Source organism: Zootoca vivipara, chromosome 5, assembly GCF_965207765.1.
Source record: "Zootoca vivipara chromosome 5, rZooViv2.hap1.1, whole genome shotgun sequence".
Taxonomy (NCBI): Eukaryota; Metazoa; Chordata; class Lepidosauria; order Squamata; family Lacertidae; genus Zootoca; species Zootoca vivipara.
In genome coordinates, this window is record NC_142588.1 from 29432972 (window position 1) to 29453515 (window position 20544).

The 20544-nt window shown below is 43.0% G+C and overlaps 2 protein-coding genes across 14 annotated transcripts in view; one reads left to right on the top strand and one right to left on the bottom strand.

The window, feature by feature from the left end:
- Positions 1 to 19495, top strand: NUDT13 (nudix hydrolase 13). 10 transcript variants are annotated; one of them, XM_088670268.1, is made up of 11 exons: positions 1 to 153; positions 1897 to 1961; positions 4254 to 4348; positions 5677 to 5779; positions 6409 to 6548; positions 7852 to 7959; positions 9151 to 9257; positions 11404 to 11529; positions 12581 to 12692; positions 14350 to 14504; positions 16060 to 17315. In XM_088670268.1, the coding sequence occupies exons 4-11, from the start codon at positions 5679 to 5681 to the stop codon at positions 16252 to 16254; spliced, it is 1044 nt and encodes a 347-aa protein (XP_088526394.1). In that variant the 5' UTR covers positions 1 to 153; positions 1897 to 1961; positions 4254 to 4348; positions 5677 to 5678; the 3' UTR covers positions 16255 to 17315. The 10 variants fall into 10 exon arrangements, with proteins under 10 accessions (XP_088526394.1, XP_088526396.1, XP_034993932.1 ...); XM_088670270.1 differs by having other exon boundaries at positions 10 to 153; positions 1920 to 1961; XM_035138041.3 differs by lacking the exon at positions 1 to 153 and having other exon boundaries at positions 1043 to 1961.
- The window catches only part of ECD (ecdysoneless cell cycle regulator), a 13243-nt gene continuing 11379 nt past the window's right edge, over positions 18681 to 20544 (bottom strand). For all 4 annotated transcript variants that reach the window (XM_088670262.1, XM_035138037.3, XM_035138036.3 and 1 more), the window contains exon 14: positions 18681 to 20408. In XM_088670262.1, coding sequence (XP_088526388.1) covers positions 20184 to 20408 — 225 coding nt within the window. In that variant the 3' untranslated portion in view covers positions 18681 to 20183. The remainder of the gene's footprint in view (positions 20409 to 20544) is intronic.

The following is a 20544-nucleotide window of genomic DNA, read 5'->3' on the forward strand; positions in this document are numbered from 1 at the left end:
GGACCCTTCGGAGCGCGGAGAGGGAAGCGGCCGCCGGAGCTGTACGTGAGGCCGGGCACAGCAACAGCAGCAGCAGCAGCGGCGGCAGCGGCGCCCCCGGCGAATGCGCAGGCGCGAGACCCGGCTCCATCCCCTCCCCTCTCTCCTCTTCTGGTGGGGGCCAATTAGCGCCTTGAATTAATTGGGAAAGGGTTTTTCTTTTTTTCCCCGAGGGGGCGCGCGCGGCGGAATCGCCCATTGAACACAGCGCGGGGCTCCTTATGCAGGAGGAAACATGCCCAGGGATGTGCTGCTACGTAACGGGGCGAAAAGAGTAGGGGGCTTTGATTTTTTTTTTAAAAAAAATTAATCATCAATAGCGCTGAAAACGCTCCTACGTCGCCACTCGCCAGGCTTCTGCAGACAAGAAAGTGTTCTGTGTAGGGCATACTGGGTAGCTCAAAACTGACGGGTCGTTTCATAGTTTCATGGTTGCTCTAGGGGTGAAGGGTTGCTCAAGATTAATACCTTAAGCGTAAATGGATTCTTCAGATACTGCCAATCGTGGATTATTGGCAACAGGGTTTTGTTTTGGATTCCCCACCCCCCACCCCGAAAAGTTGGGTGAACTAGAATGAGTTCGTCTAGTCTGGATGAACCAGAATTAATCTGGAATAAAGGGCTGGCATTCTGATGCTGATGATGCAGGGGCCCAATGAAAAACTTGCAGGCATGAGGAGTACCCACCCCACAATCGGCACCCATCAATTGTTGTTGTTGTTGCGGTGGTGGTGGTGTGCTAGTATCTTAATGCCTGATTTGTATATTCAGGACATTACATTGGGACTGACTCCGGCAGTAACTGCTGTCTTGTGAGATTTGCTTTCATGGTTGTGTTAGTAGTACAGTAGGCTAGTAGTAACAACAACAAGAACCATGTAATTTGCTCAGTCCGTATAAATCCTTCCTACTGATGTTACCAGTGTAGTTTGGGGCTTAACTACACAGAAGCAACTCTTACTTTGGTTTTTTTTAAAAATAACGAAAAGGCGTATTTGTTTTTCTTTTAGGAGGATGCTCCATGGGTATGTTCCCCATAGTATGACCTAGAACGGTAGTCATTAACATTCTCAGACCAGGACCTACCTTTAGCCCAACAGAAGCTGCTTCAGATATTAGATGTGCTCTGGAAGTGGCAGTGGAGCTGCGCAGCTGGCCCTGTCTTCAGTGTCCTTACCTGGGACATCTCAGCAATGACTGGGGTCCCACACTTCCCATTGGATCCTACATGCATAGGCTTCCCCTGCTCAGAAAGCCACACTCAACAGGTGGATGTTATGGTGCAGTAGGAGGGAAATTACATGTTGTTGGGGTCAGGACCATCTGCGGGTCCCAGTTTATGGAACAACTTCACTATGATACCACTTGGTTTCCCCCAAAGAATCATGAGAATTGTAGTTTTAAGGTTTCTAAGCATTGCTAGGAGACCACTGTTCTTCTCACATAGCTACAATGGTCTGAGGGGAATAGAGGTCATGTAACTGTGGGATAGATGCTTAACTCTAATTAATGCACAAAGGGGTTAAAGCAATAGAGTAGCCTGTCATTTGTTCTCCCACTTGCACCAAATGACAAGGTCAAAGCTGGATGCTTTTGCATGTCCAAAGTCTGTTTTGGGGGCCTAATCCGCCGGTCGGTTTAATCCGGTCCTTGTGGCAGTTTATTTCCTGGGGTAAAGTCCTTAAAAAAACTCAACAACTTGGTATAATCATAAAAAGGTAAACAACTTTGGTCGGCCCTCATGGCCCTTCACTTCATCAAAACTGGCCCTCTTTGAAAAAAGTTTGGACACCACTGGTTTAAGCAAACAATCTTTGTGTTTCTATACAAATAATTTATCTCTTTTTGGAACCTCAGTTAAACTGCCTGTGTTTTCCTAGTGCTGTATGGAAAAGCACATGAATATGGCCTTTGAAGAGTTTGTAAGTAAAGCATTTTTTAACTTACCAAATGTGTAGTATCTTTCTATGCTAAGGGAAGTGGGGAACTCTGGAAGCAACTTGTAAGGGTTAAAGGTCTAACAGCCTATATTTCCACACCTTACATTGATGCATTTTTGTGATTTTAAATCTCTGCTGGGGCTTATTCACCAAAGAGTACTCACCCAAAAACTGGATCTTAGACAGCCAAGGAATGCTCCTTTTTATTTTAATGTATTTTTTCCTTTTATCAGACTAACACCAACAACCCCCACCACCCTTAAAAAATTATAGTTCCAGAATTCTTTGGTGAAAGCCATGACTGTTAAAGGGGCATCATGCATAGTGCCAATGTGACCATAATGGCCGCCCAGAGTGGCTGGGGGAACCCGGCCAGATGGGCGGGTATAAATAATAAATTATTATTATTATTATTATTATTATTATTATTATTATACTGTAATATCAGTCTCCTTACCCACAGCATAGCACAGTAAGTAATTTTTCAAGTAAACTGTGTTAGAAGCATTATATATGTTAATAGACGAAAGCTCCATCTATCTTTCTGCCAAGCAAGCTAGACGTATCCTTTATCATAGACACTCCTCAAGTCTTGCTTGTTATAAAGAGATTTATGTGAGCTGTTTTCTCAGTTAATCCTATTAGCCTAGTGGATTAATTGGATAGTGTTTGCTATGTTCAGGAAGCTCCTGAGAAACACTCAAGCAAAACTCGGCAGTGCTGTATATCATTCAAAGAACAAGTGTGCCATATCCCCATAACGGCTCATTTTTCAAATTGTGTATGGATGTATATCTCCCAGTTAAATGCCTGGCAACCTTTATTACTGTCTTTGAGAACAAAACAAAACAAAAAGGATGGCACTATCAATATACTTTGTAAATACTCCCATTTATTTATTTTTAGTTTAGTTTAAGAATTCATCAGCCAGAGTGCCTTAAGCATACAAATGACATCCTCAAAGTGGTTGTTTTAATCTACACAGATTCAGAGACTTCATTTAACTTTTTGTTCTATAGATTGAATATTGTTATTGACTCCTCATGCAGTAAGGTAAGTGTTGGCTGTAGTAGCCTACTCAAACAACTCCAGGCTCTGAGGAGTTCTGGCTGAAAAAAAAGCCCTGGGTAGCACTGAGGAAATTCTTTTGTCTGAAATTCTGGAGAGCTGCTGCTGGCTGCAGCAGCTCTTCAACTTTGAGGTAGAGAGACCAATTACCTGGCTTGGTACAAAGCAGGTACATTTGTTCCTACGAATGTGGTTTTGCTGCTGGGCCAGTTGCCAGAAACACAAGAGGCAGTTAAGGCTGGTTCCATACACACAAACCTGCAATGGTTTACATCAGATGAATACAAAAAGATTTGCGTGGCATCTTACGGATTTATTCTGGGTTCTGCTCCAAACCGCACCAAAAACTGGATCTATAAATGAATAGCTGGTTCTGTTCCATTATCACAACTTGAAAGGTCACCTGCAGTCCCAATACAGAAACCATAAATTTGAGTTGGCAGTCTTATTTGGGAAAATAGAAAACAATAGTACCGTATAGCAATGCTGCGTAAGCAGTACAGTACTAACGTAAAGGCAGAGGAAGATCAGGTCTAGTTCAGCATCCTTTCCCCCAACTAGATGCCTCTGGGGAAGCCACAGGTTGACAAATATTTTGTTGCGGTTGCTTTTAAAAAGTGGCTTGCTCATTTATTTTTGTGTTGTAATTATTATCAGTAATTAGTAACAATAGTTTCCTGCTATAATAATTTTTGGTGCTCATTATTGTGTTTGATGAGGGTGTATATTTTAAATGGTAGGTAATTTTTTTGGAGAAACACTTTTAGTATATTTGCATTGCTTTAACACATTTTCTGTTGTTAGCTTTATCTTTTTGTGTACTGTTGCCTTTCAGGTCTCCTTTGGGCTGTGTGAAGCCTTGGATAAATTTAATATAAACCAACGTTGGAGGAAAATGAGGAAAGGGGCTGTCCAAATCCTACTAATATTCACAAGCACTTTAGGGCACTTTCAGCATACGTACCTCCACTCTTGGTTATGTTGTTAAAGGAATTGTACCTGTTGAACTACACTTCCCAGAGGCCCATTTTGAGCCAAAGGATTATGGGTAGTGTAGTTCGGATTAATAGACAACCTGAACAGAGCGCCAATCAGTGTGGAGTGTTTGCTAAATGCTTCCTGCTGGTGGAAAGTGCCGTGTGCTTTTATATAACAGTAAGTCAAAAGCTTACATTTGTCTTTCTTGACTACTGTCTGGCCTTGCAGGTATTTAAGACTGAGAAGCAGCTTGGAGGAAAAAGCAAGTCTGCACTTTTGAGATCTGAAAGTTCAACTTCTCCGTCATTGATTTAGCATTTACGGTATGCAAGAACCTGCCACAGAGTCTTCCTGGGAGTTTGAATTCCTTCACTGATGTCAGAAATCCCACTTACGTATAACTCTTTCTTGGGAGCAGAGCTTCATGCTCTTTGGCATTGCACAGGTAGAAATAGGACATTTGTAATAAGGAACACATCTTGTTTTCAAAACTAAAAACTACTGTCTGAGTGCTTCTCCCTTTCCACTTTTGCATATGCCTGAAGACTTTTGTCCACACTACTGTAGAAGTACTGAGTAAGCTCAGAGGCTGTGTCTGATCCAGTGAGTCACATGACTGAGTAGAGATTTCATCCTGGGTCTCTCCCAAGTCAGATACTCTTAACTCCTCACCATGTCGGTAAATCATCTTGCAACTGAAGTTACAGCATTTCCATTGTTTTTGCATATTTTATACATTTTAATATTTTTATGTACTTTTATCTCTGATCCACTTTGAAATTTTGAATGGCAAATGGTATAGAAACAGAAATAATAAATAAATCTCATCAAATTTAGTGGGTGTCAAGGACTTTCTACTGAGTAAACATGCATAGGATTGCATTTTAGTCCCCTGCTTGATAGAATAGCTACAACTGTAAGGCAGGCAGCAGCTGTTTTGGGTGGGCAGAATGGAAGGAAAGTTAATGTACCTTTGTGCTTTTTAAAATACATTCCACAAGAAGGGACAGCTACCAGAAAATAAGGACTTTTTTCCGGTAAGTAGGAAGAGCTGGAGCTTCTGCGGCTGTTCCTGAACTCTCTTCTGTCTGTGACTTTTAGGGCAAAGTACAGTTTCTTCTCAAATGTCTGTTGTCAGACAGTAAAGATCCGAGGATACTACAGGATCCTATGGCACCCTGTTTGTTTTTTCCTGTTCTGTTTGGATGGTGCAGTTAAGGTGGAAAATAAGGAATTCATTTCATGCATAGTTACAGTAGCAAGAGTTTTATTGGCAAAAAAAAAAGGAGACTGTAAGCGATATCTTCTGTAGGCGAGCAGACAGAAAATGTGGGTGTTTGCATTAACTTACACTTTTTACAAGAACAAGAGAGAGAAAAGGCAGTGAGGCATGCTTGTGGTAAATTGGTCTTCATTTTTATTGAATATTGAAAGAGGAACTTGGTTTTCCCAAAAATGCAATATGGGTTCACAGTGTTGATTTTCCTCATTTATAAATGAATCAGAGGATCCATCAGAGTTATTATAAGTCTTTTGTATGTGTGTGTGTGTGTGTGTGTGTGTGTGTGTGTGCATATATATCCTTGAAGATGCATATCTGTGCATATGTATGACTTATTAATAATAATATGGTATTTTTCTTGTTTTTAAGCTATGGCACACAAGATGGTAATCACTTTGGTCTATCGAGTGGGATATAGAAGAGCTTCTTCTCTGTATTCCAGGCTGTATTCAACCTATGTCAAGAGAATGAGGTAAATCCCTAACCTGTGGGGAATTTGGGGTTTCCCTTTGTTGAGCCCAATATGCTAGAATTTGTTGTTAATGGGATGAAGCTAGAATTACTCCTGTATGTTTTTACGGCTTACTGTTTTAATTACCCAGACATTTGGTGGCTGAAGACTACTGTTCTTAGCAATCTCTGGATAGAATTGTGTTTTAATTGTAACAGTTTTCCGTTTTAACTGTATTTGTTTTTAGAAGGTTTTAGAATGTTGTGTTTTGTTGATGTTACTAAATTATGGATCTGTTTGCTGCCATGGGCTTGTTTGGGAGGAAAGATAAGATATAAATTCAATCAGTCAGTCAATAACAGACCTTGTATTATCAGTATTTTTAAAAGTATCTGGAGCACAAAGATGGAGAATGCAACAACAGATTCTACCACAGAATACTTTGGATACAGCCCTGTACCCATTTTACCTGGGAATAACCCCCATTGATCTGAGATGGACTTAACTTCTGTGTAGAAGTAAGTAAGGAAATTACATGTTGGGCTGCAGTAGGAAACTCACCCGGAGAAAATACCGTAGGAACAGATGCGTAGGCTTGCACAGTTAGTCTTCTTCATGCGCTGCAGTTTCTGATCCTTTTCCACCTGCAGGTATATGTCAGAGCTAAAAGACAATGATGACGCATGCAGGGAAGCCTCTAACTCGGGAACTTTCTTCCTGTTTCACAACTACTCTCCCTTCTTGCAAGAGAAGGGAAACATGCTCCTGGCGCCAAAGTTGAATGCAGCAGGTAACAAGTTTATTCTGCAACAATCCTTCCTTTTCACGAGAAATGTCCTACCTGTTAAGGTGTTAAAGATGCTTTTAGTGCCTGCTCCCAAAGAACCTGGGAGAACAGCAGATTAAGCAGTGGAAGGTGGCTCATTAGGGCAAAGAAGGCATTGCCCCACTAACCTCAGTCTGCCCCCAGCCAGCCCCCACCTGCCAGCCCTATTACAAGCAGTCCAACGGGAAGCACTGCCTGTCCTCTTTCTTCCACCTCAGCCTCAGTGTTGCCCTTGGATAATTCAACAGTGAGAAGGATAAGAGAGGACAGGGATAAACCTAAAAATTTTTGTCTCTGCCTGTCATTGGTTTTGCCTCCTCCTGCTGTTGGCTTCCATATCACTGAGTTTAAATTGGGGAGCGGGGAGAAGGCAGGGGGTTTGAAATTTTTAAGAGGAAGGTACCAGCACTCTTAATAAAGCTTCAATTCCTGGTGTTCCTTCAGGAAGCTTTTAAGCATGATGGCAAGGGGTGACATAACTGGGTTTCTGAGCCCCGCAGGCGTGCCACAGAAAGAATGCAGTAGGTCAAGGGAGTCGTGGACCCAAAAAGGTTGAAAACCTCTGGACCAGAGGTGCCACAGGCCTGATCTCGCAAGGCTGATCTTATGTTTCTATGAAATTTTCCACTGTGAAACAAATTTCAAGATGACTTCAGGTTTCGTGGTAGAGATTTATAAAAAAATACCTGTGGCTTTTGTTTTAGGACAGCGGTCTAGGCCTGGGCGATGTACTGATACATCAGTGATGAAGGATGCTTGAAACCAGGGTGTATATATGAAGGAAAGAGCTGTCAGATTGGGCGTGCGGTGAAGGAGTGTGGAGAATCGGGCGGGTGGTGAAGGTTGACTTCAGATTGGGCAGGAGTGCACCGGAGCCCAGAGGACAAATCAGCTCCTTGGAGAATAGGCTGCCCTGGGGGGAAGGGACTGTGGTGCTGGGGAAGCTAGCAAGCAACAAGATGCTTGTCCTTCCCCTCTCCTAGCTGCTGCTTCTTCTTCTTCTTCTTCTTCTTCTTCTTCTTCTTCTTCTTCTTCTTCTTCTTCTTCTTCTTCTTCTTCTTCTTCTTCTTCTTCTTCGTGTTCCATCCCCTCCATTTCAACATTGCAATATATCGTCATATCGTGATGTTTGGCTAGTGATACGTCACAGTGTTGAAAAGCTGACATCGCCCAGCCCTACAGCTGTCCTGGATTACAGGAATGTTAACCAATGTTGTGCTGATGTGCCTTTCTAAGCTTCCTCTTCCTCTGTTTGTCTGGTTTTCAGAAATCAAGAGGATTCTAGAGAAGTTCAGACAGAGTGGAGAAAAGATAGAGGATTCCATGCTGGTTGGATGTTCAGATGAGTGCAGGCCGTATTTTGCTTTGGACCTAGGTTAGAATGACCTTTAATATACTGTTGCATGCAACCCAAATCTCCAAGCAGCGAAAGACTGAGGGGTTCCTGCACTTACTCAAGGTTCAGTTTCCTTGGAATGAAGTTCAGTGGAGACGGTGGTATTTTTAGGATATGTGGCTTTGTTTACACACACGCACAGAACATAGGATGGAGGGGCTCACAGCATTAACAACCCAACAGATCTTGCTTCCTGATTAGGTTTCCAGGGAAGGGCCTATTCCCGTACAGAACTGACATGTCTCTATATCCAGCTTCCAGCACCAGCCAGCAAACTCACAGACACAACTCTGGCTATTGTTCTTCTACCTAGGATGAGGTGCCATCCAGCCAAGTGCAGGGAGCAAAGAAGCCTACCCGTGTCCCTTCTTGGACACTTAGTTGAGATGCTGATGAGAGCACTTAACTACAACTCCCATCATCCCTCATCATTGGTCCTTCTAGCTAGGGATGGTGGGAGTTGTAGTCCAGCAACAGCTGGTGACCCAAGTTTGAGAAACACCGAAGGCTATTACCTTGCAAGGAAACTTGTCTGAGAGGTTCAGCAGCCTGTTCTACTGCTAGATTCTAAACCTCACTGAATACAGGATCACAGGCCTGGAAGGGATCCAAGGATATCATCTGGACTGACCCCCCAACCCATAACAATACATACATATCCTGCTCTAATCCCGAGGTGGAAGATAGCCAGTTCTTCATCCCCCAGTAATGTGCCCCAATGTGAATCCCTTTATGCTTAATTGTATAGAATCTGATTTCCTATTTTGGTGCCAATTCACTCAGTCAATTTGGAGCCACCCTTCTGGAACACTTCGCAGAAAAGTTGGCCTTTCACCATCCTTAATAATATGGTGTCACCTTCAAACTTGTATACAGGCCTATATTTTTCACACCCGCTTTTCACTGAAGTCAATTTGTCCTAATGTGTCTTCATTTTGTAAGAACATGCCGCTTTTGAGATGACGTTGACATCTGTGTGACAGCAGCAGTCTCATTTGGGAGCCGCCCAGAGTGGCTGGGGAAACCCAGCCAGATGGGTGGGGTATAAATACTAAATTATTATTATTATCAGCTACAGTGCCATAATCATGTGCTATTGATATAGATCAAAGGGCGTGGAGGTAGGGGTAGTAACAAGTATCCAATTCCCACATATTTATTCAATTCCAGGATCCTTGGAAAGATCTGCCCTTGAAGCTGAACTCAATGGATCATTTGGGGAAATGAGGAAAGCTTTCTTCCAGTTAGAAGAAGAAGATGCCACTTTGATTTCCGCGGTATGATTTTACGTGTAAACACAGAGACTGCTTCTGTTGGATATTATATTAATGTTAGAAAGCTGAAGACCAAGATGGGGCTGTTAATTCAAATCAGTGTTTTTAAAATCCAGATTTCCTTACCTCCGCACGTACTGGCCCTGTGAACTCATTTTCTCTCCCACTTTTTGTTCACCTTACAAATGTCCTTCCAGCCTGATCCTCTCTGCGTCATTCCTCCAACCCTCCTTCCATCACCTTAGGTCCATTTGCCTGCCGTCAGAACAGCTCAGCTGAGCCAATGACATTCAGAGACCCTGATCAGAGCAGGCCGGATATTGTTAGCCTAAGAACCTGGGGCCTGTCATGTCCTGCCCCTCTGTGCTGCCACTTACTGCTAGAGGCTCCACCACAGAATCCCTTAGGTGGTGGAACATTGGCTTTAGCATCCTAGGTGCACTTCCTGGCATCTCCAGGCAGGGCTGGAAGAGAACCCGACCTGAAATTCTGGAGACCTCCTGCCAGTCAGTGTATACAAGATACTGAGCTAGGCAGACCTGATTCACTATGACGCAGCTTCCTATGTAGAACACATTGATGTAAGAGGGAGGGTGAAACTGAACCACTTCTTATACTTACTACGGTTTGGGCCTGGTTCCCACATTTCACTTTACCACATCAAAGTCCTCAAGAAATGGTTTTATCTCTTTGGTTGAAGTGTGCCCAGCCCACAGCATTGCCGGCTGTTGTTTATTCATCATACTGTGGGAGAACCAACTCTTAACGGAGCTGGCAGTTGGGCTGTCCAGGACCAAAGATGCGCACACACTCCACAGTTGTGTGCTCTTACTTGAGGGGCATCAAAGTGGGCTCTTGAAGACGATAAAGCGCTCAAAGGGCTGCAGTGGTGATTAAGGAAAGCAATCCGTTGGGGAGTAATTTATTCTGATTTTATAAACCCCCAGCAATACTTGAGAAGCTAGCTCCTAAGAGCAAGTGGACATGGAGGCCAAAGAAGATGGTGTGGCTCCTTTTGTTATAGGGCTAGCAGGGTGTAGTGTTGTGTTTGGTTGTGGGAATCTCAGATCTGTCTCTCATCCATGAAGCTCAGTGGTTATTCTTGGGCAAACTTCTGCCTAGCCTACTTGACCTGAGGGTTTTTCTGTTAGAGGTTGTGCTACTGTTAGAGGATGTGTGGGGAACCTTTAGCCCTTCAGATGTTGTTGAACTACAACTTCCCTCAGGCCCCCACGATGGCCAATGACTAGGTATGATGGAAGTTGTGGTTCAGCAACATCTGAAGGGCCAAAGATTCCTCACACCTGTGCCATATGAAAAGAAAATATGCATTTCCAGGAGCAATTTGTTGCATGGCGATGTCCCTCCCCCCTCCCCCCCCCGGTGGTAAATTAAAGACACAAGACACAATATGTATGGCTAATGGGCATAAAAGGCCACAACTTTATTGGTTACAGATGATGAGCGGTATTGGCTTAGGCCAGGCATCCCCAAACTGCGGCCCTCCAGATGTTTTGGCCTACAACTCCCATGATCCCTAGCTAAGAGGACCAGTGGTCAGGGATGATGGGAATTGTAGTCCAAAACATCTGGAGGGCCAAAGGTTGGGGGTGCCTGGCTTAGGCATTGGATCTACCCGACTATATCTGACTCCAGCCCATTTTCCTGGAAGTCCAGGAAGGGTTAACCACCAGTAGGGGGAGTCCTGCTGATGCACATCAACTAGGAACTCACCCTGGGGCCACCGATAGGGGGCGTGCCTTAGGCCCTAACCTCCCTAGGCTTCGGACAGGGCCACGCCCCCCCCAGACTCCTTTAACGGAATAAGCAGGGAAACAGGCAGATACCCCGGCTATGCACTGCTTAAATGCAGCAGGCCACACCCCCAGGCCGGACGGATTGGTTGTCCTGGCTAGTGACACGGCCAGGATTCCCCCAATTGCACAGGGACTGGGCACCCAGCCCCTGTGCACACAGAGGGATCGTGACCGCCTGCAACCCCACCTCCTGGCAAGGATGGAAGTGGCTTTCTTATTTTATAAACCAAGTTTTGATGAGTGGGGTTTTTTGGGGTGTGGGTGGGGGGTTAACAAATGGCTTGCAGTTCATATCCCCTCAGCGTTCTTCATAACCTGATTGATGTTTATAGGCTCAGGCTCTCCTTCGTTGGCATGACAACAACCAGTATTGTGGGAAAACTGGACAGCTCACAGTGAAGAACTTGGCTGGAAGCAAACGGGTTTGTCAGGGCACTGAAATAATCTATTACCCACAGGTGGGCACCCTCAGATATTTTTGTCCAGCTGGCATGTGTCTTTGAACTCTGATAATGCCTCTTGCTTGTCTGGATGGGGGGCGGAGAAGGGTGTGTGGGTGTATCTAGAAACTAGCCAACTGTACAAAGGTAAAATTTGCATCCAGTGCTCCATCCACTTTTGGTTCTCCTCACCGGTGGCACATGGGCCTTGAAAGGTTGCCAAGAAAGGAACACAAATTTATTATATTCACTGGACACCCGGTTACCTGGACTCTCTGGGCGACGTACAATTGAACCATTTACCATGATTAAAACAAAAACAAAATAATTAATTGTAATCATAGTATGCACTGTTGTTGTTGTTGTTGTTGTTGTTGTCGTCGTCGTCAAATAATATGGAAACCAAAACTGTACAGAGAAAGTTGGTCACAAACTGCTAAAATAATCTAAAAGGTCAAAGCACCTTTTGTCCATCATAAAAGCCATAAAAGTATCACTCTCAATATTTTTTAAAGGATTAAGATGGTGTTCAAAGGCCTGAGATAACAGAGAAGTCTTTTCCTGGTGCCTCAAAGATGTTAGTGAAGGTGCCAGATGAGATTCTCTAGGGAAGCATTGTGCAACAGGGGAACCACCAAGGCTCCCTCCTTCAGAATTCCCCAGTACCATGGACTGGATCCCAATCCTAGCATCTTCAAACACACCCAGCCCCCTGCTCCCCACATGGCGGCTATTTGAAAAAGTTTTAAAGGGACAGAGATGCATTCCACACCTCTTGTTTCTGCAAGAGCACTAAGGTGGACCCTGATAGTCGGGATGGTGCCAAAGTCCACAGCAGGATACTGTGTTCTGAACTGCCAATTGTTTTGCTCCAGGGTCTGCCCATAACATAACAGCCAGGAAAGTGTAAGTGTGGGGGCCTTTGTAGTGGTCGCTTGCATTTTTCACATGTCCCAAACTTGTGGTTGCAGTTTGTATTTCATATTGGAATCAGCAGGTCTGATCCCACTCTTAATTTCTTGTCCATTTTGGCTTTCTTTCTTTTTTTAAAAAAAAAACCCATAAAAAGATGTCTCCAGTCGTTATTACTTTGGTGTCTGATGGGAGCCGATGTCTCCTCGTACGGCAAGCATCGTTTCCTAAAGGGATGTACAGTGCTCTGTCTGGCTTCTGTGATATAGGTAAGGAAACATGTGACACCAGACTGTTAAGTTTGCATGCACAGTATTCTAATTAGAGGGCTGCTACCTCATAGCATGTGGTAGAAAACTTGCTCACTTTCAGAGATGATATATGATGAGTTGTGGGGAACCTAACAAGAATTTGCTCATTGTCTGGCACGTGTAACGTACGAACCCGAGGAAGCAACAATTAATGGCTATATTGTACTTACTCTGAAAATAACAATAATTGAGTCAGCTTTTGAAGTACCTTGATGGGCTTAGACATTTTGCAAATTGAAAAACACTTGTCTTAGGCTTTTTGCAGTTATATTTTCAGCATCAGTGCTGGATGGGCAGTGACTTAAAGCCTTTCTTCAGGGAGTGGTTATGTGATTGAGTTCCACTTGAAAAAGTTGGTTGCACAGGCAATCTAACCATGTCTCTACCCGCCCCTCAATTAATGTCAGGTGTGGGGTACGTAGCCTTGGTTTGGGGAAAACAGCTTTGCAGGCCAAATTGGATTCCTTGCTTGGTCTAACTTGGTGTTTGGACTGAGTCCTGCTTTAGGACTCATGATAACAGCTGTCTTGTACTGTGTCACACCATTGGTCCAAATAGCACAGTACTGTAAGAGCTGCAGCTCACAGGTAAAAGTGGAATCATGCCATAAAAGCAAAATGGATTTTTGGAAGGAATTTCATTACTCTTGCATTTTTCCTGCTGAAGATGAAGTCTTAAAAAGGTGCAAGTAGATATGAACAGGATGCCATATTCTGCCGTTTTAGATTCTAGTGTTTAGCATTTAGCGGTTAGTGCTGGTGGTGATAAAGATTAGCTGAAGAAAGGAGCTCTGTTAAAGTACTGGCGGAAACCAGGCTGTAAAGGAAACGTGTATCTCCATTGGTAGTCCCCTGTTCTGTTGGTTTGCTTGATCCAAAACAACAGAGTCGCTTTTTACAATGGCTCTCAAGCAATCCACCAGCTGAGTAAATTCTGCACTTGTCAGAATGCATAGTTAAGCTCAAGTCTCAATTCTTCGACTTAGTTGGGCATTTGACCAGTAAAAAATAAATAAATTGGTCAGCTGCCCCATCAAGCATTTTTTATTGTATCTTCCTCACAAAGAAGAGGATTTAATCATCACCAAGTTTAATCATTGTGTTTATTTGTGGAAAACAAGTAAGTTAACTGCTATTGTTAAATAGCGAATTAACTTTTTAAAGACGTGCAATAAATTATTATGACTTAACAATGTTAGGTAGGCTTTTCAAAGATGTGAACAGTTCATGGAACAGTTCTTGTCATTGGTTTTTATCCTATCTCATCAGGGACGAGTCTGCATTTCATTTGAGAAGAAAATGTAACAATAAGCAACTATTAAATGTTGGTTTTTCAAAGGCAGTTGTACCACCACGTAGCAAGCCACCTCTTCAGACACCACCAGCATCAAGCCTTCATGATAAAAAAAAGAGTTGGTCGACTGACTAGGCTTGGCCAACCCTGCTTGAACTGTGTTAAAATAGGGCATTTAACCTAAAAGGTGGGCTGGAAATCCATTAAGCATAAACAAGAAATGCTTATCGTGAGATATATCCTCATGCCTACTCAAAAGAAAACTTGTAAGCCTTCTCTCAGGATACGATGCTGCCCTTAAGATACGCTTTCTACTCCCAAGGTGAAACTCTGGAAGAGACACTCCGGCGAGAAGTGGCTGAAGAGGTGGGGTTAGAGGTGGAGTCTGTGAGGTATTCTGCATCTCAGCATTGGCCATTCCCAAGCAGCACGCTAATGATTGGCTGCCATGCCCTGGTGAACCCACAACGGAGTAAGGTAAGGAGGTGGTGGTGGAATCTTTCATTTGATCCACTTGTTGGACTACAATTCCTGTCACTGCTGACCAGTGGCTAAACTGGCTGGAGATGATGGGTGTTTGTAGTCCAACAACATCTGGGGACCCAAGGTTACTGAACCAACCTTTATTGACGTGGCTTATCTAAATGTATATGATCAGTGACTTAAATTCCTTCGCCGTCTTGATTCTTCTGTGGTTTTGACTAGTGAAAACGGTTCTGGAGAGCGTGAAGGTGCATTCATATTCCCATCCCCGTTTGTCTATCCAAGCAGCCTGGCAAGCAGAAGTTACTTTCACTGCCATAAATATCTGACTCTAATAGATACGTCCGTATAGTTAAAGCTATGGTTAAAGCTAGGGTTAAAGCTATGGTTTTCCCAGTAGTGATGTATGGAAGTGAGAGCTGAACCATAAAGAAGGCTGATCGCCGAAGAATTGATGCTTTTGAATTATGGTGCTGGAGGAGACTCTTGAGAGTCCCATGGACTGCAAGAAGATCAAACCTATCCATTCTTAAGGAAATCAGCCCTGAGTGCTCCCTGGAAGGACAGATCGTGAAGCTGAGGCTCCAATACTTTGGCCACCTCATGAGAAGAGAAGAATCCTTGGAAAAGACCCTGATGTTGGGAAAGATTGAGGGCACTAGGAGAAGGGGACGTCAGAGGACAAGATGGTTGGACAGTGTTCTCGAAGCTACGAACATGAGTTTGACCAAACTGCGGGAGGCAGTGCAAGACAGGAGTGCCTGGCGTTCTATGGTCCATGGGGTCACGAAGAGTCGGACACGACTAAACAACTAAACAACAACAATAGATACGTGTGTATGCACACACACACACACACACACACACACACACACACATTTGTCGTTGTTGGCATCTGTCTGGCTTGAGAGAGAATGGAGTGTGCCTCTGGGGGTGAGATCAACTTGCTGTGTTAGCGGCACTGAAGTGACCTCTCTGGGGTGCAAGCCTGGGCAGTGTGTATGGAGGTCCTGGGCTGGTCAGATGACAATGCCCCCCCCGGTCTCGCTGATGTGGTCCAAAGGAAAGCAGAGAAATAACATTTGGCACCAGCCGGGCTGCAGGAGTTGCTGTTAAGATAGGTTATTGTTATTAACTTCACATTGATTGGGGGGAGAGGCAGGAGTCCATTGTCTAGCCACCAAGTGATTTTGTTGATAAAACAACCCCTGTGTTGCAAATTAAAGTCAAAATGCTGAGAAAAGGAGGCAACACGTCGACCAGTTCTTGGGCAAAACGTAACTGTTTTAATCTGTAGTTAACCATAAATCAGACAGTGATCCAGGGTAATCATCTGTTTCGGTTAATGCTTCTTCAGTATTATAACTAGTACTTGCGTGTACTCTGCGGAACAGGGGTCATACTCATATGTAACCCCCGCTCAGCAGTCCCGTGATTTTGTGACAGGGGCGAGATTGGTACTTGAGGCTTCCTGTCTGTTAACTACAACACTACTCTAAACTCTCGTTATGACGCTGCTGTTTTTATTTTTTAAACTTTTCATTTGCAGATTAATATCAACAAACAGGAGCTAGAAGCTGCCGAGTGGTTCAGCCATGGGGAAGTGGTGAAGGCTCTTGGGCGGAACCCAAAACCTTCCAAAGGCAAGGATGACAACCTCTCATTTTGGGTGCCACCTAAGCAAGCCATAGCCCACCAGCTGATTCAGGAATGGGTCAAAAATCAAGCTCCTGTGCCTACTTAGAGACACTTATTCAATCATTTACTGCTCCAGGTAAAAATCCGAGTGCCAGTTGGCCTCCCAATTTCAGTGACTCCCTATGTTAAGATTTTCTGCAGGGCGTTTATAGGCAGAGAGGCTGGTTCCATTTCACACTTTTGCCTGAGGCTAAAGAATTTGTCCGTCAGATCCCGAAGGTGTATATATATCACCTGGATGGGTTTGAAAGGAGGGGGGGGGAGAATGCTGCTAAGGGTCACTGCAGCTTCCAGTGTTTCACAGTTCTTGATGGAAATCATTCCCAAGTGCTTTTCTAGAGTATAACTGGTAAGTCAGAGTTGACCCTAAGTATAAAGCAATGGTTGCCGGCCTTTTGGGGCTCATGAGCACATTTAATTCTATGATTTGCAATTGTTGTGGGCACCGTACCCACCCACCCACCCCACCGCCTCTGCCGTTGGCAGCAATAGAATGAGTATTTCAGGCCCAAATTCAGTGGGAAAAGGAGTGAGGGGCATGGATCCCGTAGGCAGTGCCATGTTGGCAAGCTCTGGTCTAAAGAGTCTCCCAATGTTTGGTAAAGTTATTTGCTAGATACAATGCCAAAGTTCCAATTAAAAACAAAAGCCTCTCAAAAGCTTACACCACCTGAAATGTGATTTATTTATTTTATTTAGCGACATTTATATGCTGCTTAATTGTACTAACTTCTAAACAGTTTAAAGCCTGCCGGCAGCTGAAAAACAAATACTCTAGAGTCATTTGTAAAGTTCAATTTAGTAAAGGCATTCGGCTATCATCTTCTATTTCACTTCCTCTGTGACAGCCTGCAACTGAATTCCATCTTCCTGGCAGAGAGTAGTTAGACTTGCCTTTAGTATTTACTGCTGTTGCTATAAGCTCTCTGAGGTTTGAACTGTTTGCCTACTTTTTTTAAAGGAACTGATATACCAAACCAGAAATATTATTATTGTTGTTGTTGTTGTTTGCTTCATTGTTTCTCCTATGGTAGTCCACAATTTTTCCTGTCCTGGGCGTTGTCTGTGCATAACACTCTCGTCCTGCAAATAAAAAGGATTCCATCAGCCCAGATTTCTTCTTTCTGGGAATATTGCCCAAACACTGCTTCCAAGCCAGAGTGCTCAACTGTTTTCTTGTTCGAAAATGCTGCAAAAATATAGCTGGAATTAGGTTGCAGTGATAAATGCAATTGAAGCACCCATTTGGTTCAACAGCTTATTTAATTAAATGTTCCAGTTGTAAACTCAGATCAGTCATATAGAGGTCACATTCGGTTCAGGAGCCTGCTTATCAGTCAAAATGTGGAAGGCACAGCAACTGCCCTTTCTTCAGGAAAGTTCACCAGATGTTTCAGCCCAACAGAACACTGTATTGGGGCTTGCCACTCTCTGAGAAAAAGACCTTATGAGATTCTTGGAACCAAAGTGGAGCGGAGGGCTTCTTGTGGCCTCAACAAATGTTACACTTAGCATCCACGACCTCCTCTACTTAAGTTTGGGAGCAATTGTCCATTCTTTACCATAGATGTTTGATAAATGAACTGTTGAGATTTATTTTAATTGACAGGGCATACTCTACCTTAAGCATGAATAATTTTCCATTCATGTTAAAGACTAGCAAGTGACTGAGCAAGTATTTTAGGTATCTTGAGAGAAGTTATGAGCAGCTGTAATATTTCTATTTTTTTGTTTTTGTTTTTTGCATAACCCTCTCCCTCTCTCGGGATGTATTCCGTTCCAAGAAATGGGCGGATTTGAAGCTTAGCAATGTCAGTAGTTTCTCCTATTGTGGAAAAATGTTTTCTTTAAGGCAGGGCAGAAGCAGTTACAATGGTACCTCTATTTTTTTAGCGTCTCGGAAGTCAAATATTTTGGCTTTCGAATGCTTTTCGGAAGTCGAACATGCCACACGGCTTCCGTATTGAGTTTTCTGGACGGACATGCTTCCGGAAATGCATGCTTCTGTTTTCAAACGTTTCGGAAGTCGAACGGTCTTCCGGAACGGATTATGTTCGAAAACCAAGGTTCCACTGTACTTACTGGTACTTAATAGAAAAGTAGAAAATAGAAATAGAAATAGAAAATAGAAGAAAATACTTCAGACAGGGTGATCATATTTGATCTTGAACCATGTAAACAGGCCATTTTACAAAAGGAAATAAGCTTGTCACTCTTCAGTGGAAAAAGTAATTCCGCCTTTTACCCACCCATTTTCAGTAGCAACTACTGATGCTACTAATAGTTGGTGGCAACCTTACGCTTCAGAAAGCTGCTAAAGCGGGGTAACTTGTTGTTCATGGCTTGCAACTCTCCTCATACCTGACCATTGTCCATAGTGATTGGGGCCTGCTGGGTATCAAGAGTCCACTCCTGGACAAAATAGTTAAAGACTGAAGTTCTCCACTGTTTCCACAAACACCAAACAATGAGTTGTGACATGAAACCATTTAATGGCAGGAAGCAGCATTGCACTTGAGACACACCCCCACCCCCACTTCAGGATGCAGTTAGTCCTTTGGCTGTAAACTTTCACCATGTATAACTTACATATATGGAAAAGCAGTATCAAAATTAAAATATACTTCCAGTAGCTACTTGAGGACAGAAAGACGATAACATTCTAGGACAGGCACTCCCAACCTTTGGCCCTCCAGATGTTTTGGACTACAATTCCCATCTTCCCCGATCACTGGTCCTGTTAGCTAGGGATCATGGGAGTTGTAGACCAAAACATCTGGAGCGCCGCAGTTTGGGGATGCCTGTTGTAGGACCTTCTTCTTGTTTTACCGGCAGCTGTTTTTGAATGTTTACCTACATGAAAGTTGAGTTTTAACAGTGAGGGGTGTTGGAAAGACAAAGGTAGATAATAAAAACAATCTTAATGCAAACTATAATGAAGGGAGAAAAGAAAAAACATTCTCCCCATTACAATTTTTTAATTTTGTATTGAGAAAAAAGAGCTTGAAGAAAGGGCAGTAATCTGGCTTTGTGTTTATCATCCCTTTTAACACAGGGTGAGTTATTTCATTTGAAATTAGTTTACTTTCACAAGCTAGAGAGATTATGACATCATTTGGCAACTTATTAAATCAATTTGCTCATATTACAGATGGGGAAGATGAAAGCCAGTTAAAAGGGATATACTTAGGACAAGACAGAAGTCAGATCTGACTCAGCTGCATCGGGACTGCAACCTACTGTTGACTCCTTATGTAAAATAGGCTAATGACAGCCTAAACGTTGGCAAGCAAGGTCAATCCTAGTGCAAGTGCTGTACACACACTTAAGTTCAAACAAACAGAAAATATATCTGTACAAAGAAAACCTTAACAGCCGCGATCAGGTCAACAGATTAATGTTGCCTTCTCTGAACTGCTTTAACCACACTGATATATGCAGAAAGCTTTTTCCTGCATAATCATTAAATGCCTAATTATCTAATATTGGAGATAAATATAAAGAAGCTGCCCTGAAAGATAATCAAATTTCCAGTTATTACAACTAGTAAGCAGAAAAAGAAAAATGGGTTTTGATTTTTTGCAAATGGTCTTTGCAGAAGCCCTCTGCGCCCTTCTAATATTTTTAGTACTAAAGTTACAACGTGAAAAAATGTACATTTATGTGCCTTTTATTGCATATAGTCATAGAAAAATATTTTCAATCCTCCATCTTAATTTCTTACACTGTATCACTAATACAGTTTTTTTTAAGTACACCCATGACTTTTTTTAAAAAAAAGTTGGTTCCACAAGGGTAGCAAGTGAAACTGAATATGCTGCTCACATGTATTTAAAGTAGTTTACATACTAGGTCTCCTGGGTTCTGAAAAGCTTTCATCCTTCACTCAAAAAATATAAATCCAAGAACTGCTCTTGGGCTTCTGTTATGACACCTATTTCTATATTAGGAAACCAGGTTTCTCCATCTGAACACCTAGTGGGATTTTTTGTCCGTATTTTCAGGCAAATGTACTCCCATGCTTTGTAGGAGATTAGAGGCAGGTCCTGCTAGTCCAGCTTGAGCATTATATGATTCCAGCAGGTTAGTCACAAGGTTCAAGTCTATATCCACAGGTGCCAAGTCGGTGTCTTCTGTACCAATGTTGTCTTCAAAATCACTGTCAGGGTCTTGGGACGAAGATCCTTTACCACACCCAACCTGTAGAAAAAGGTAAACAGTGAAATTTCAATTGCATTTTTATTTATGTTGCATGCAGAGATCTTTAACGAAATCACACGTCTGTGGGCAGAGACAGCCAAATGTTAGAAGCACTATGCAAGTTTAAATAGTAGAG

Bases quoted from the DNA above. Each gene is read 5' to 3' on its own strand.
- NUDT13 (XM_060274892.2), top strand. From the start codon at position 4,401: ATGTCAGAAATCCCACTTACGTATAACTCTTTCTTGGGAGCAGAGCTT. The intron at 4,471-5,676 runs GTAGAAATAGGA...CTTGTTTTTAAG, and splicing joins TGCTCTTTGGCATTGCACAG to CTATGGCACACAAGATGGTA. The intron at 9,258-11,403 runs GTATGATTTTAC...TGATGTTTATAG, and splicing joins ATGCCACTTTGATTTCCGCG to GCTCAGGCTCTCCTTCGTTG.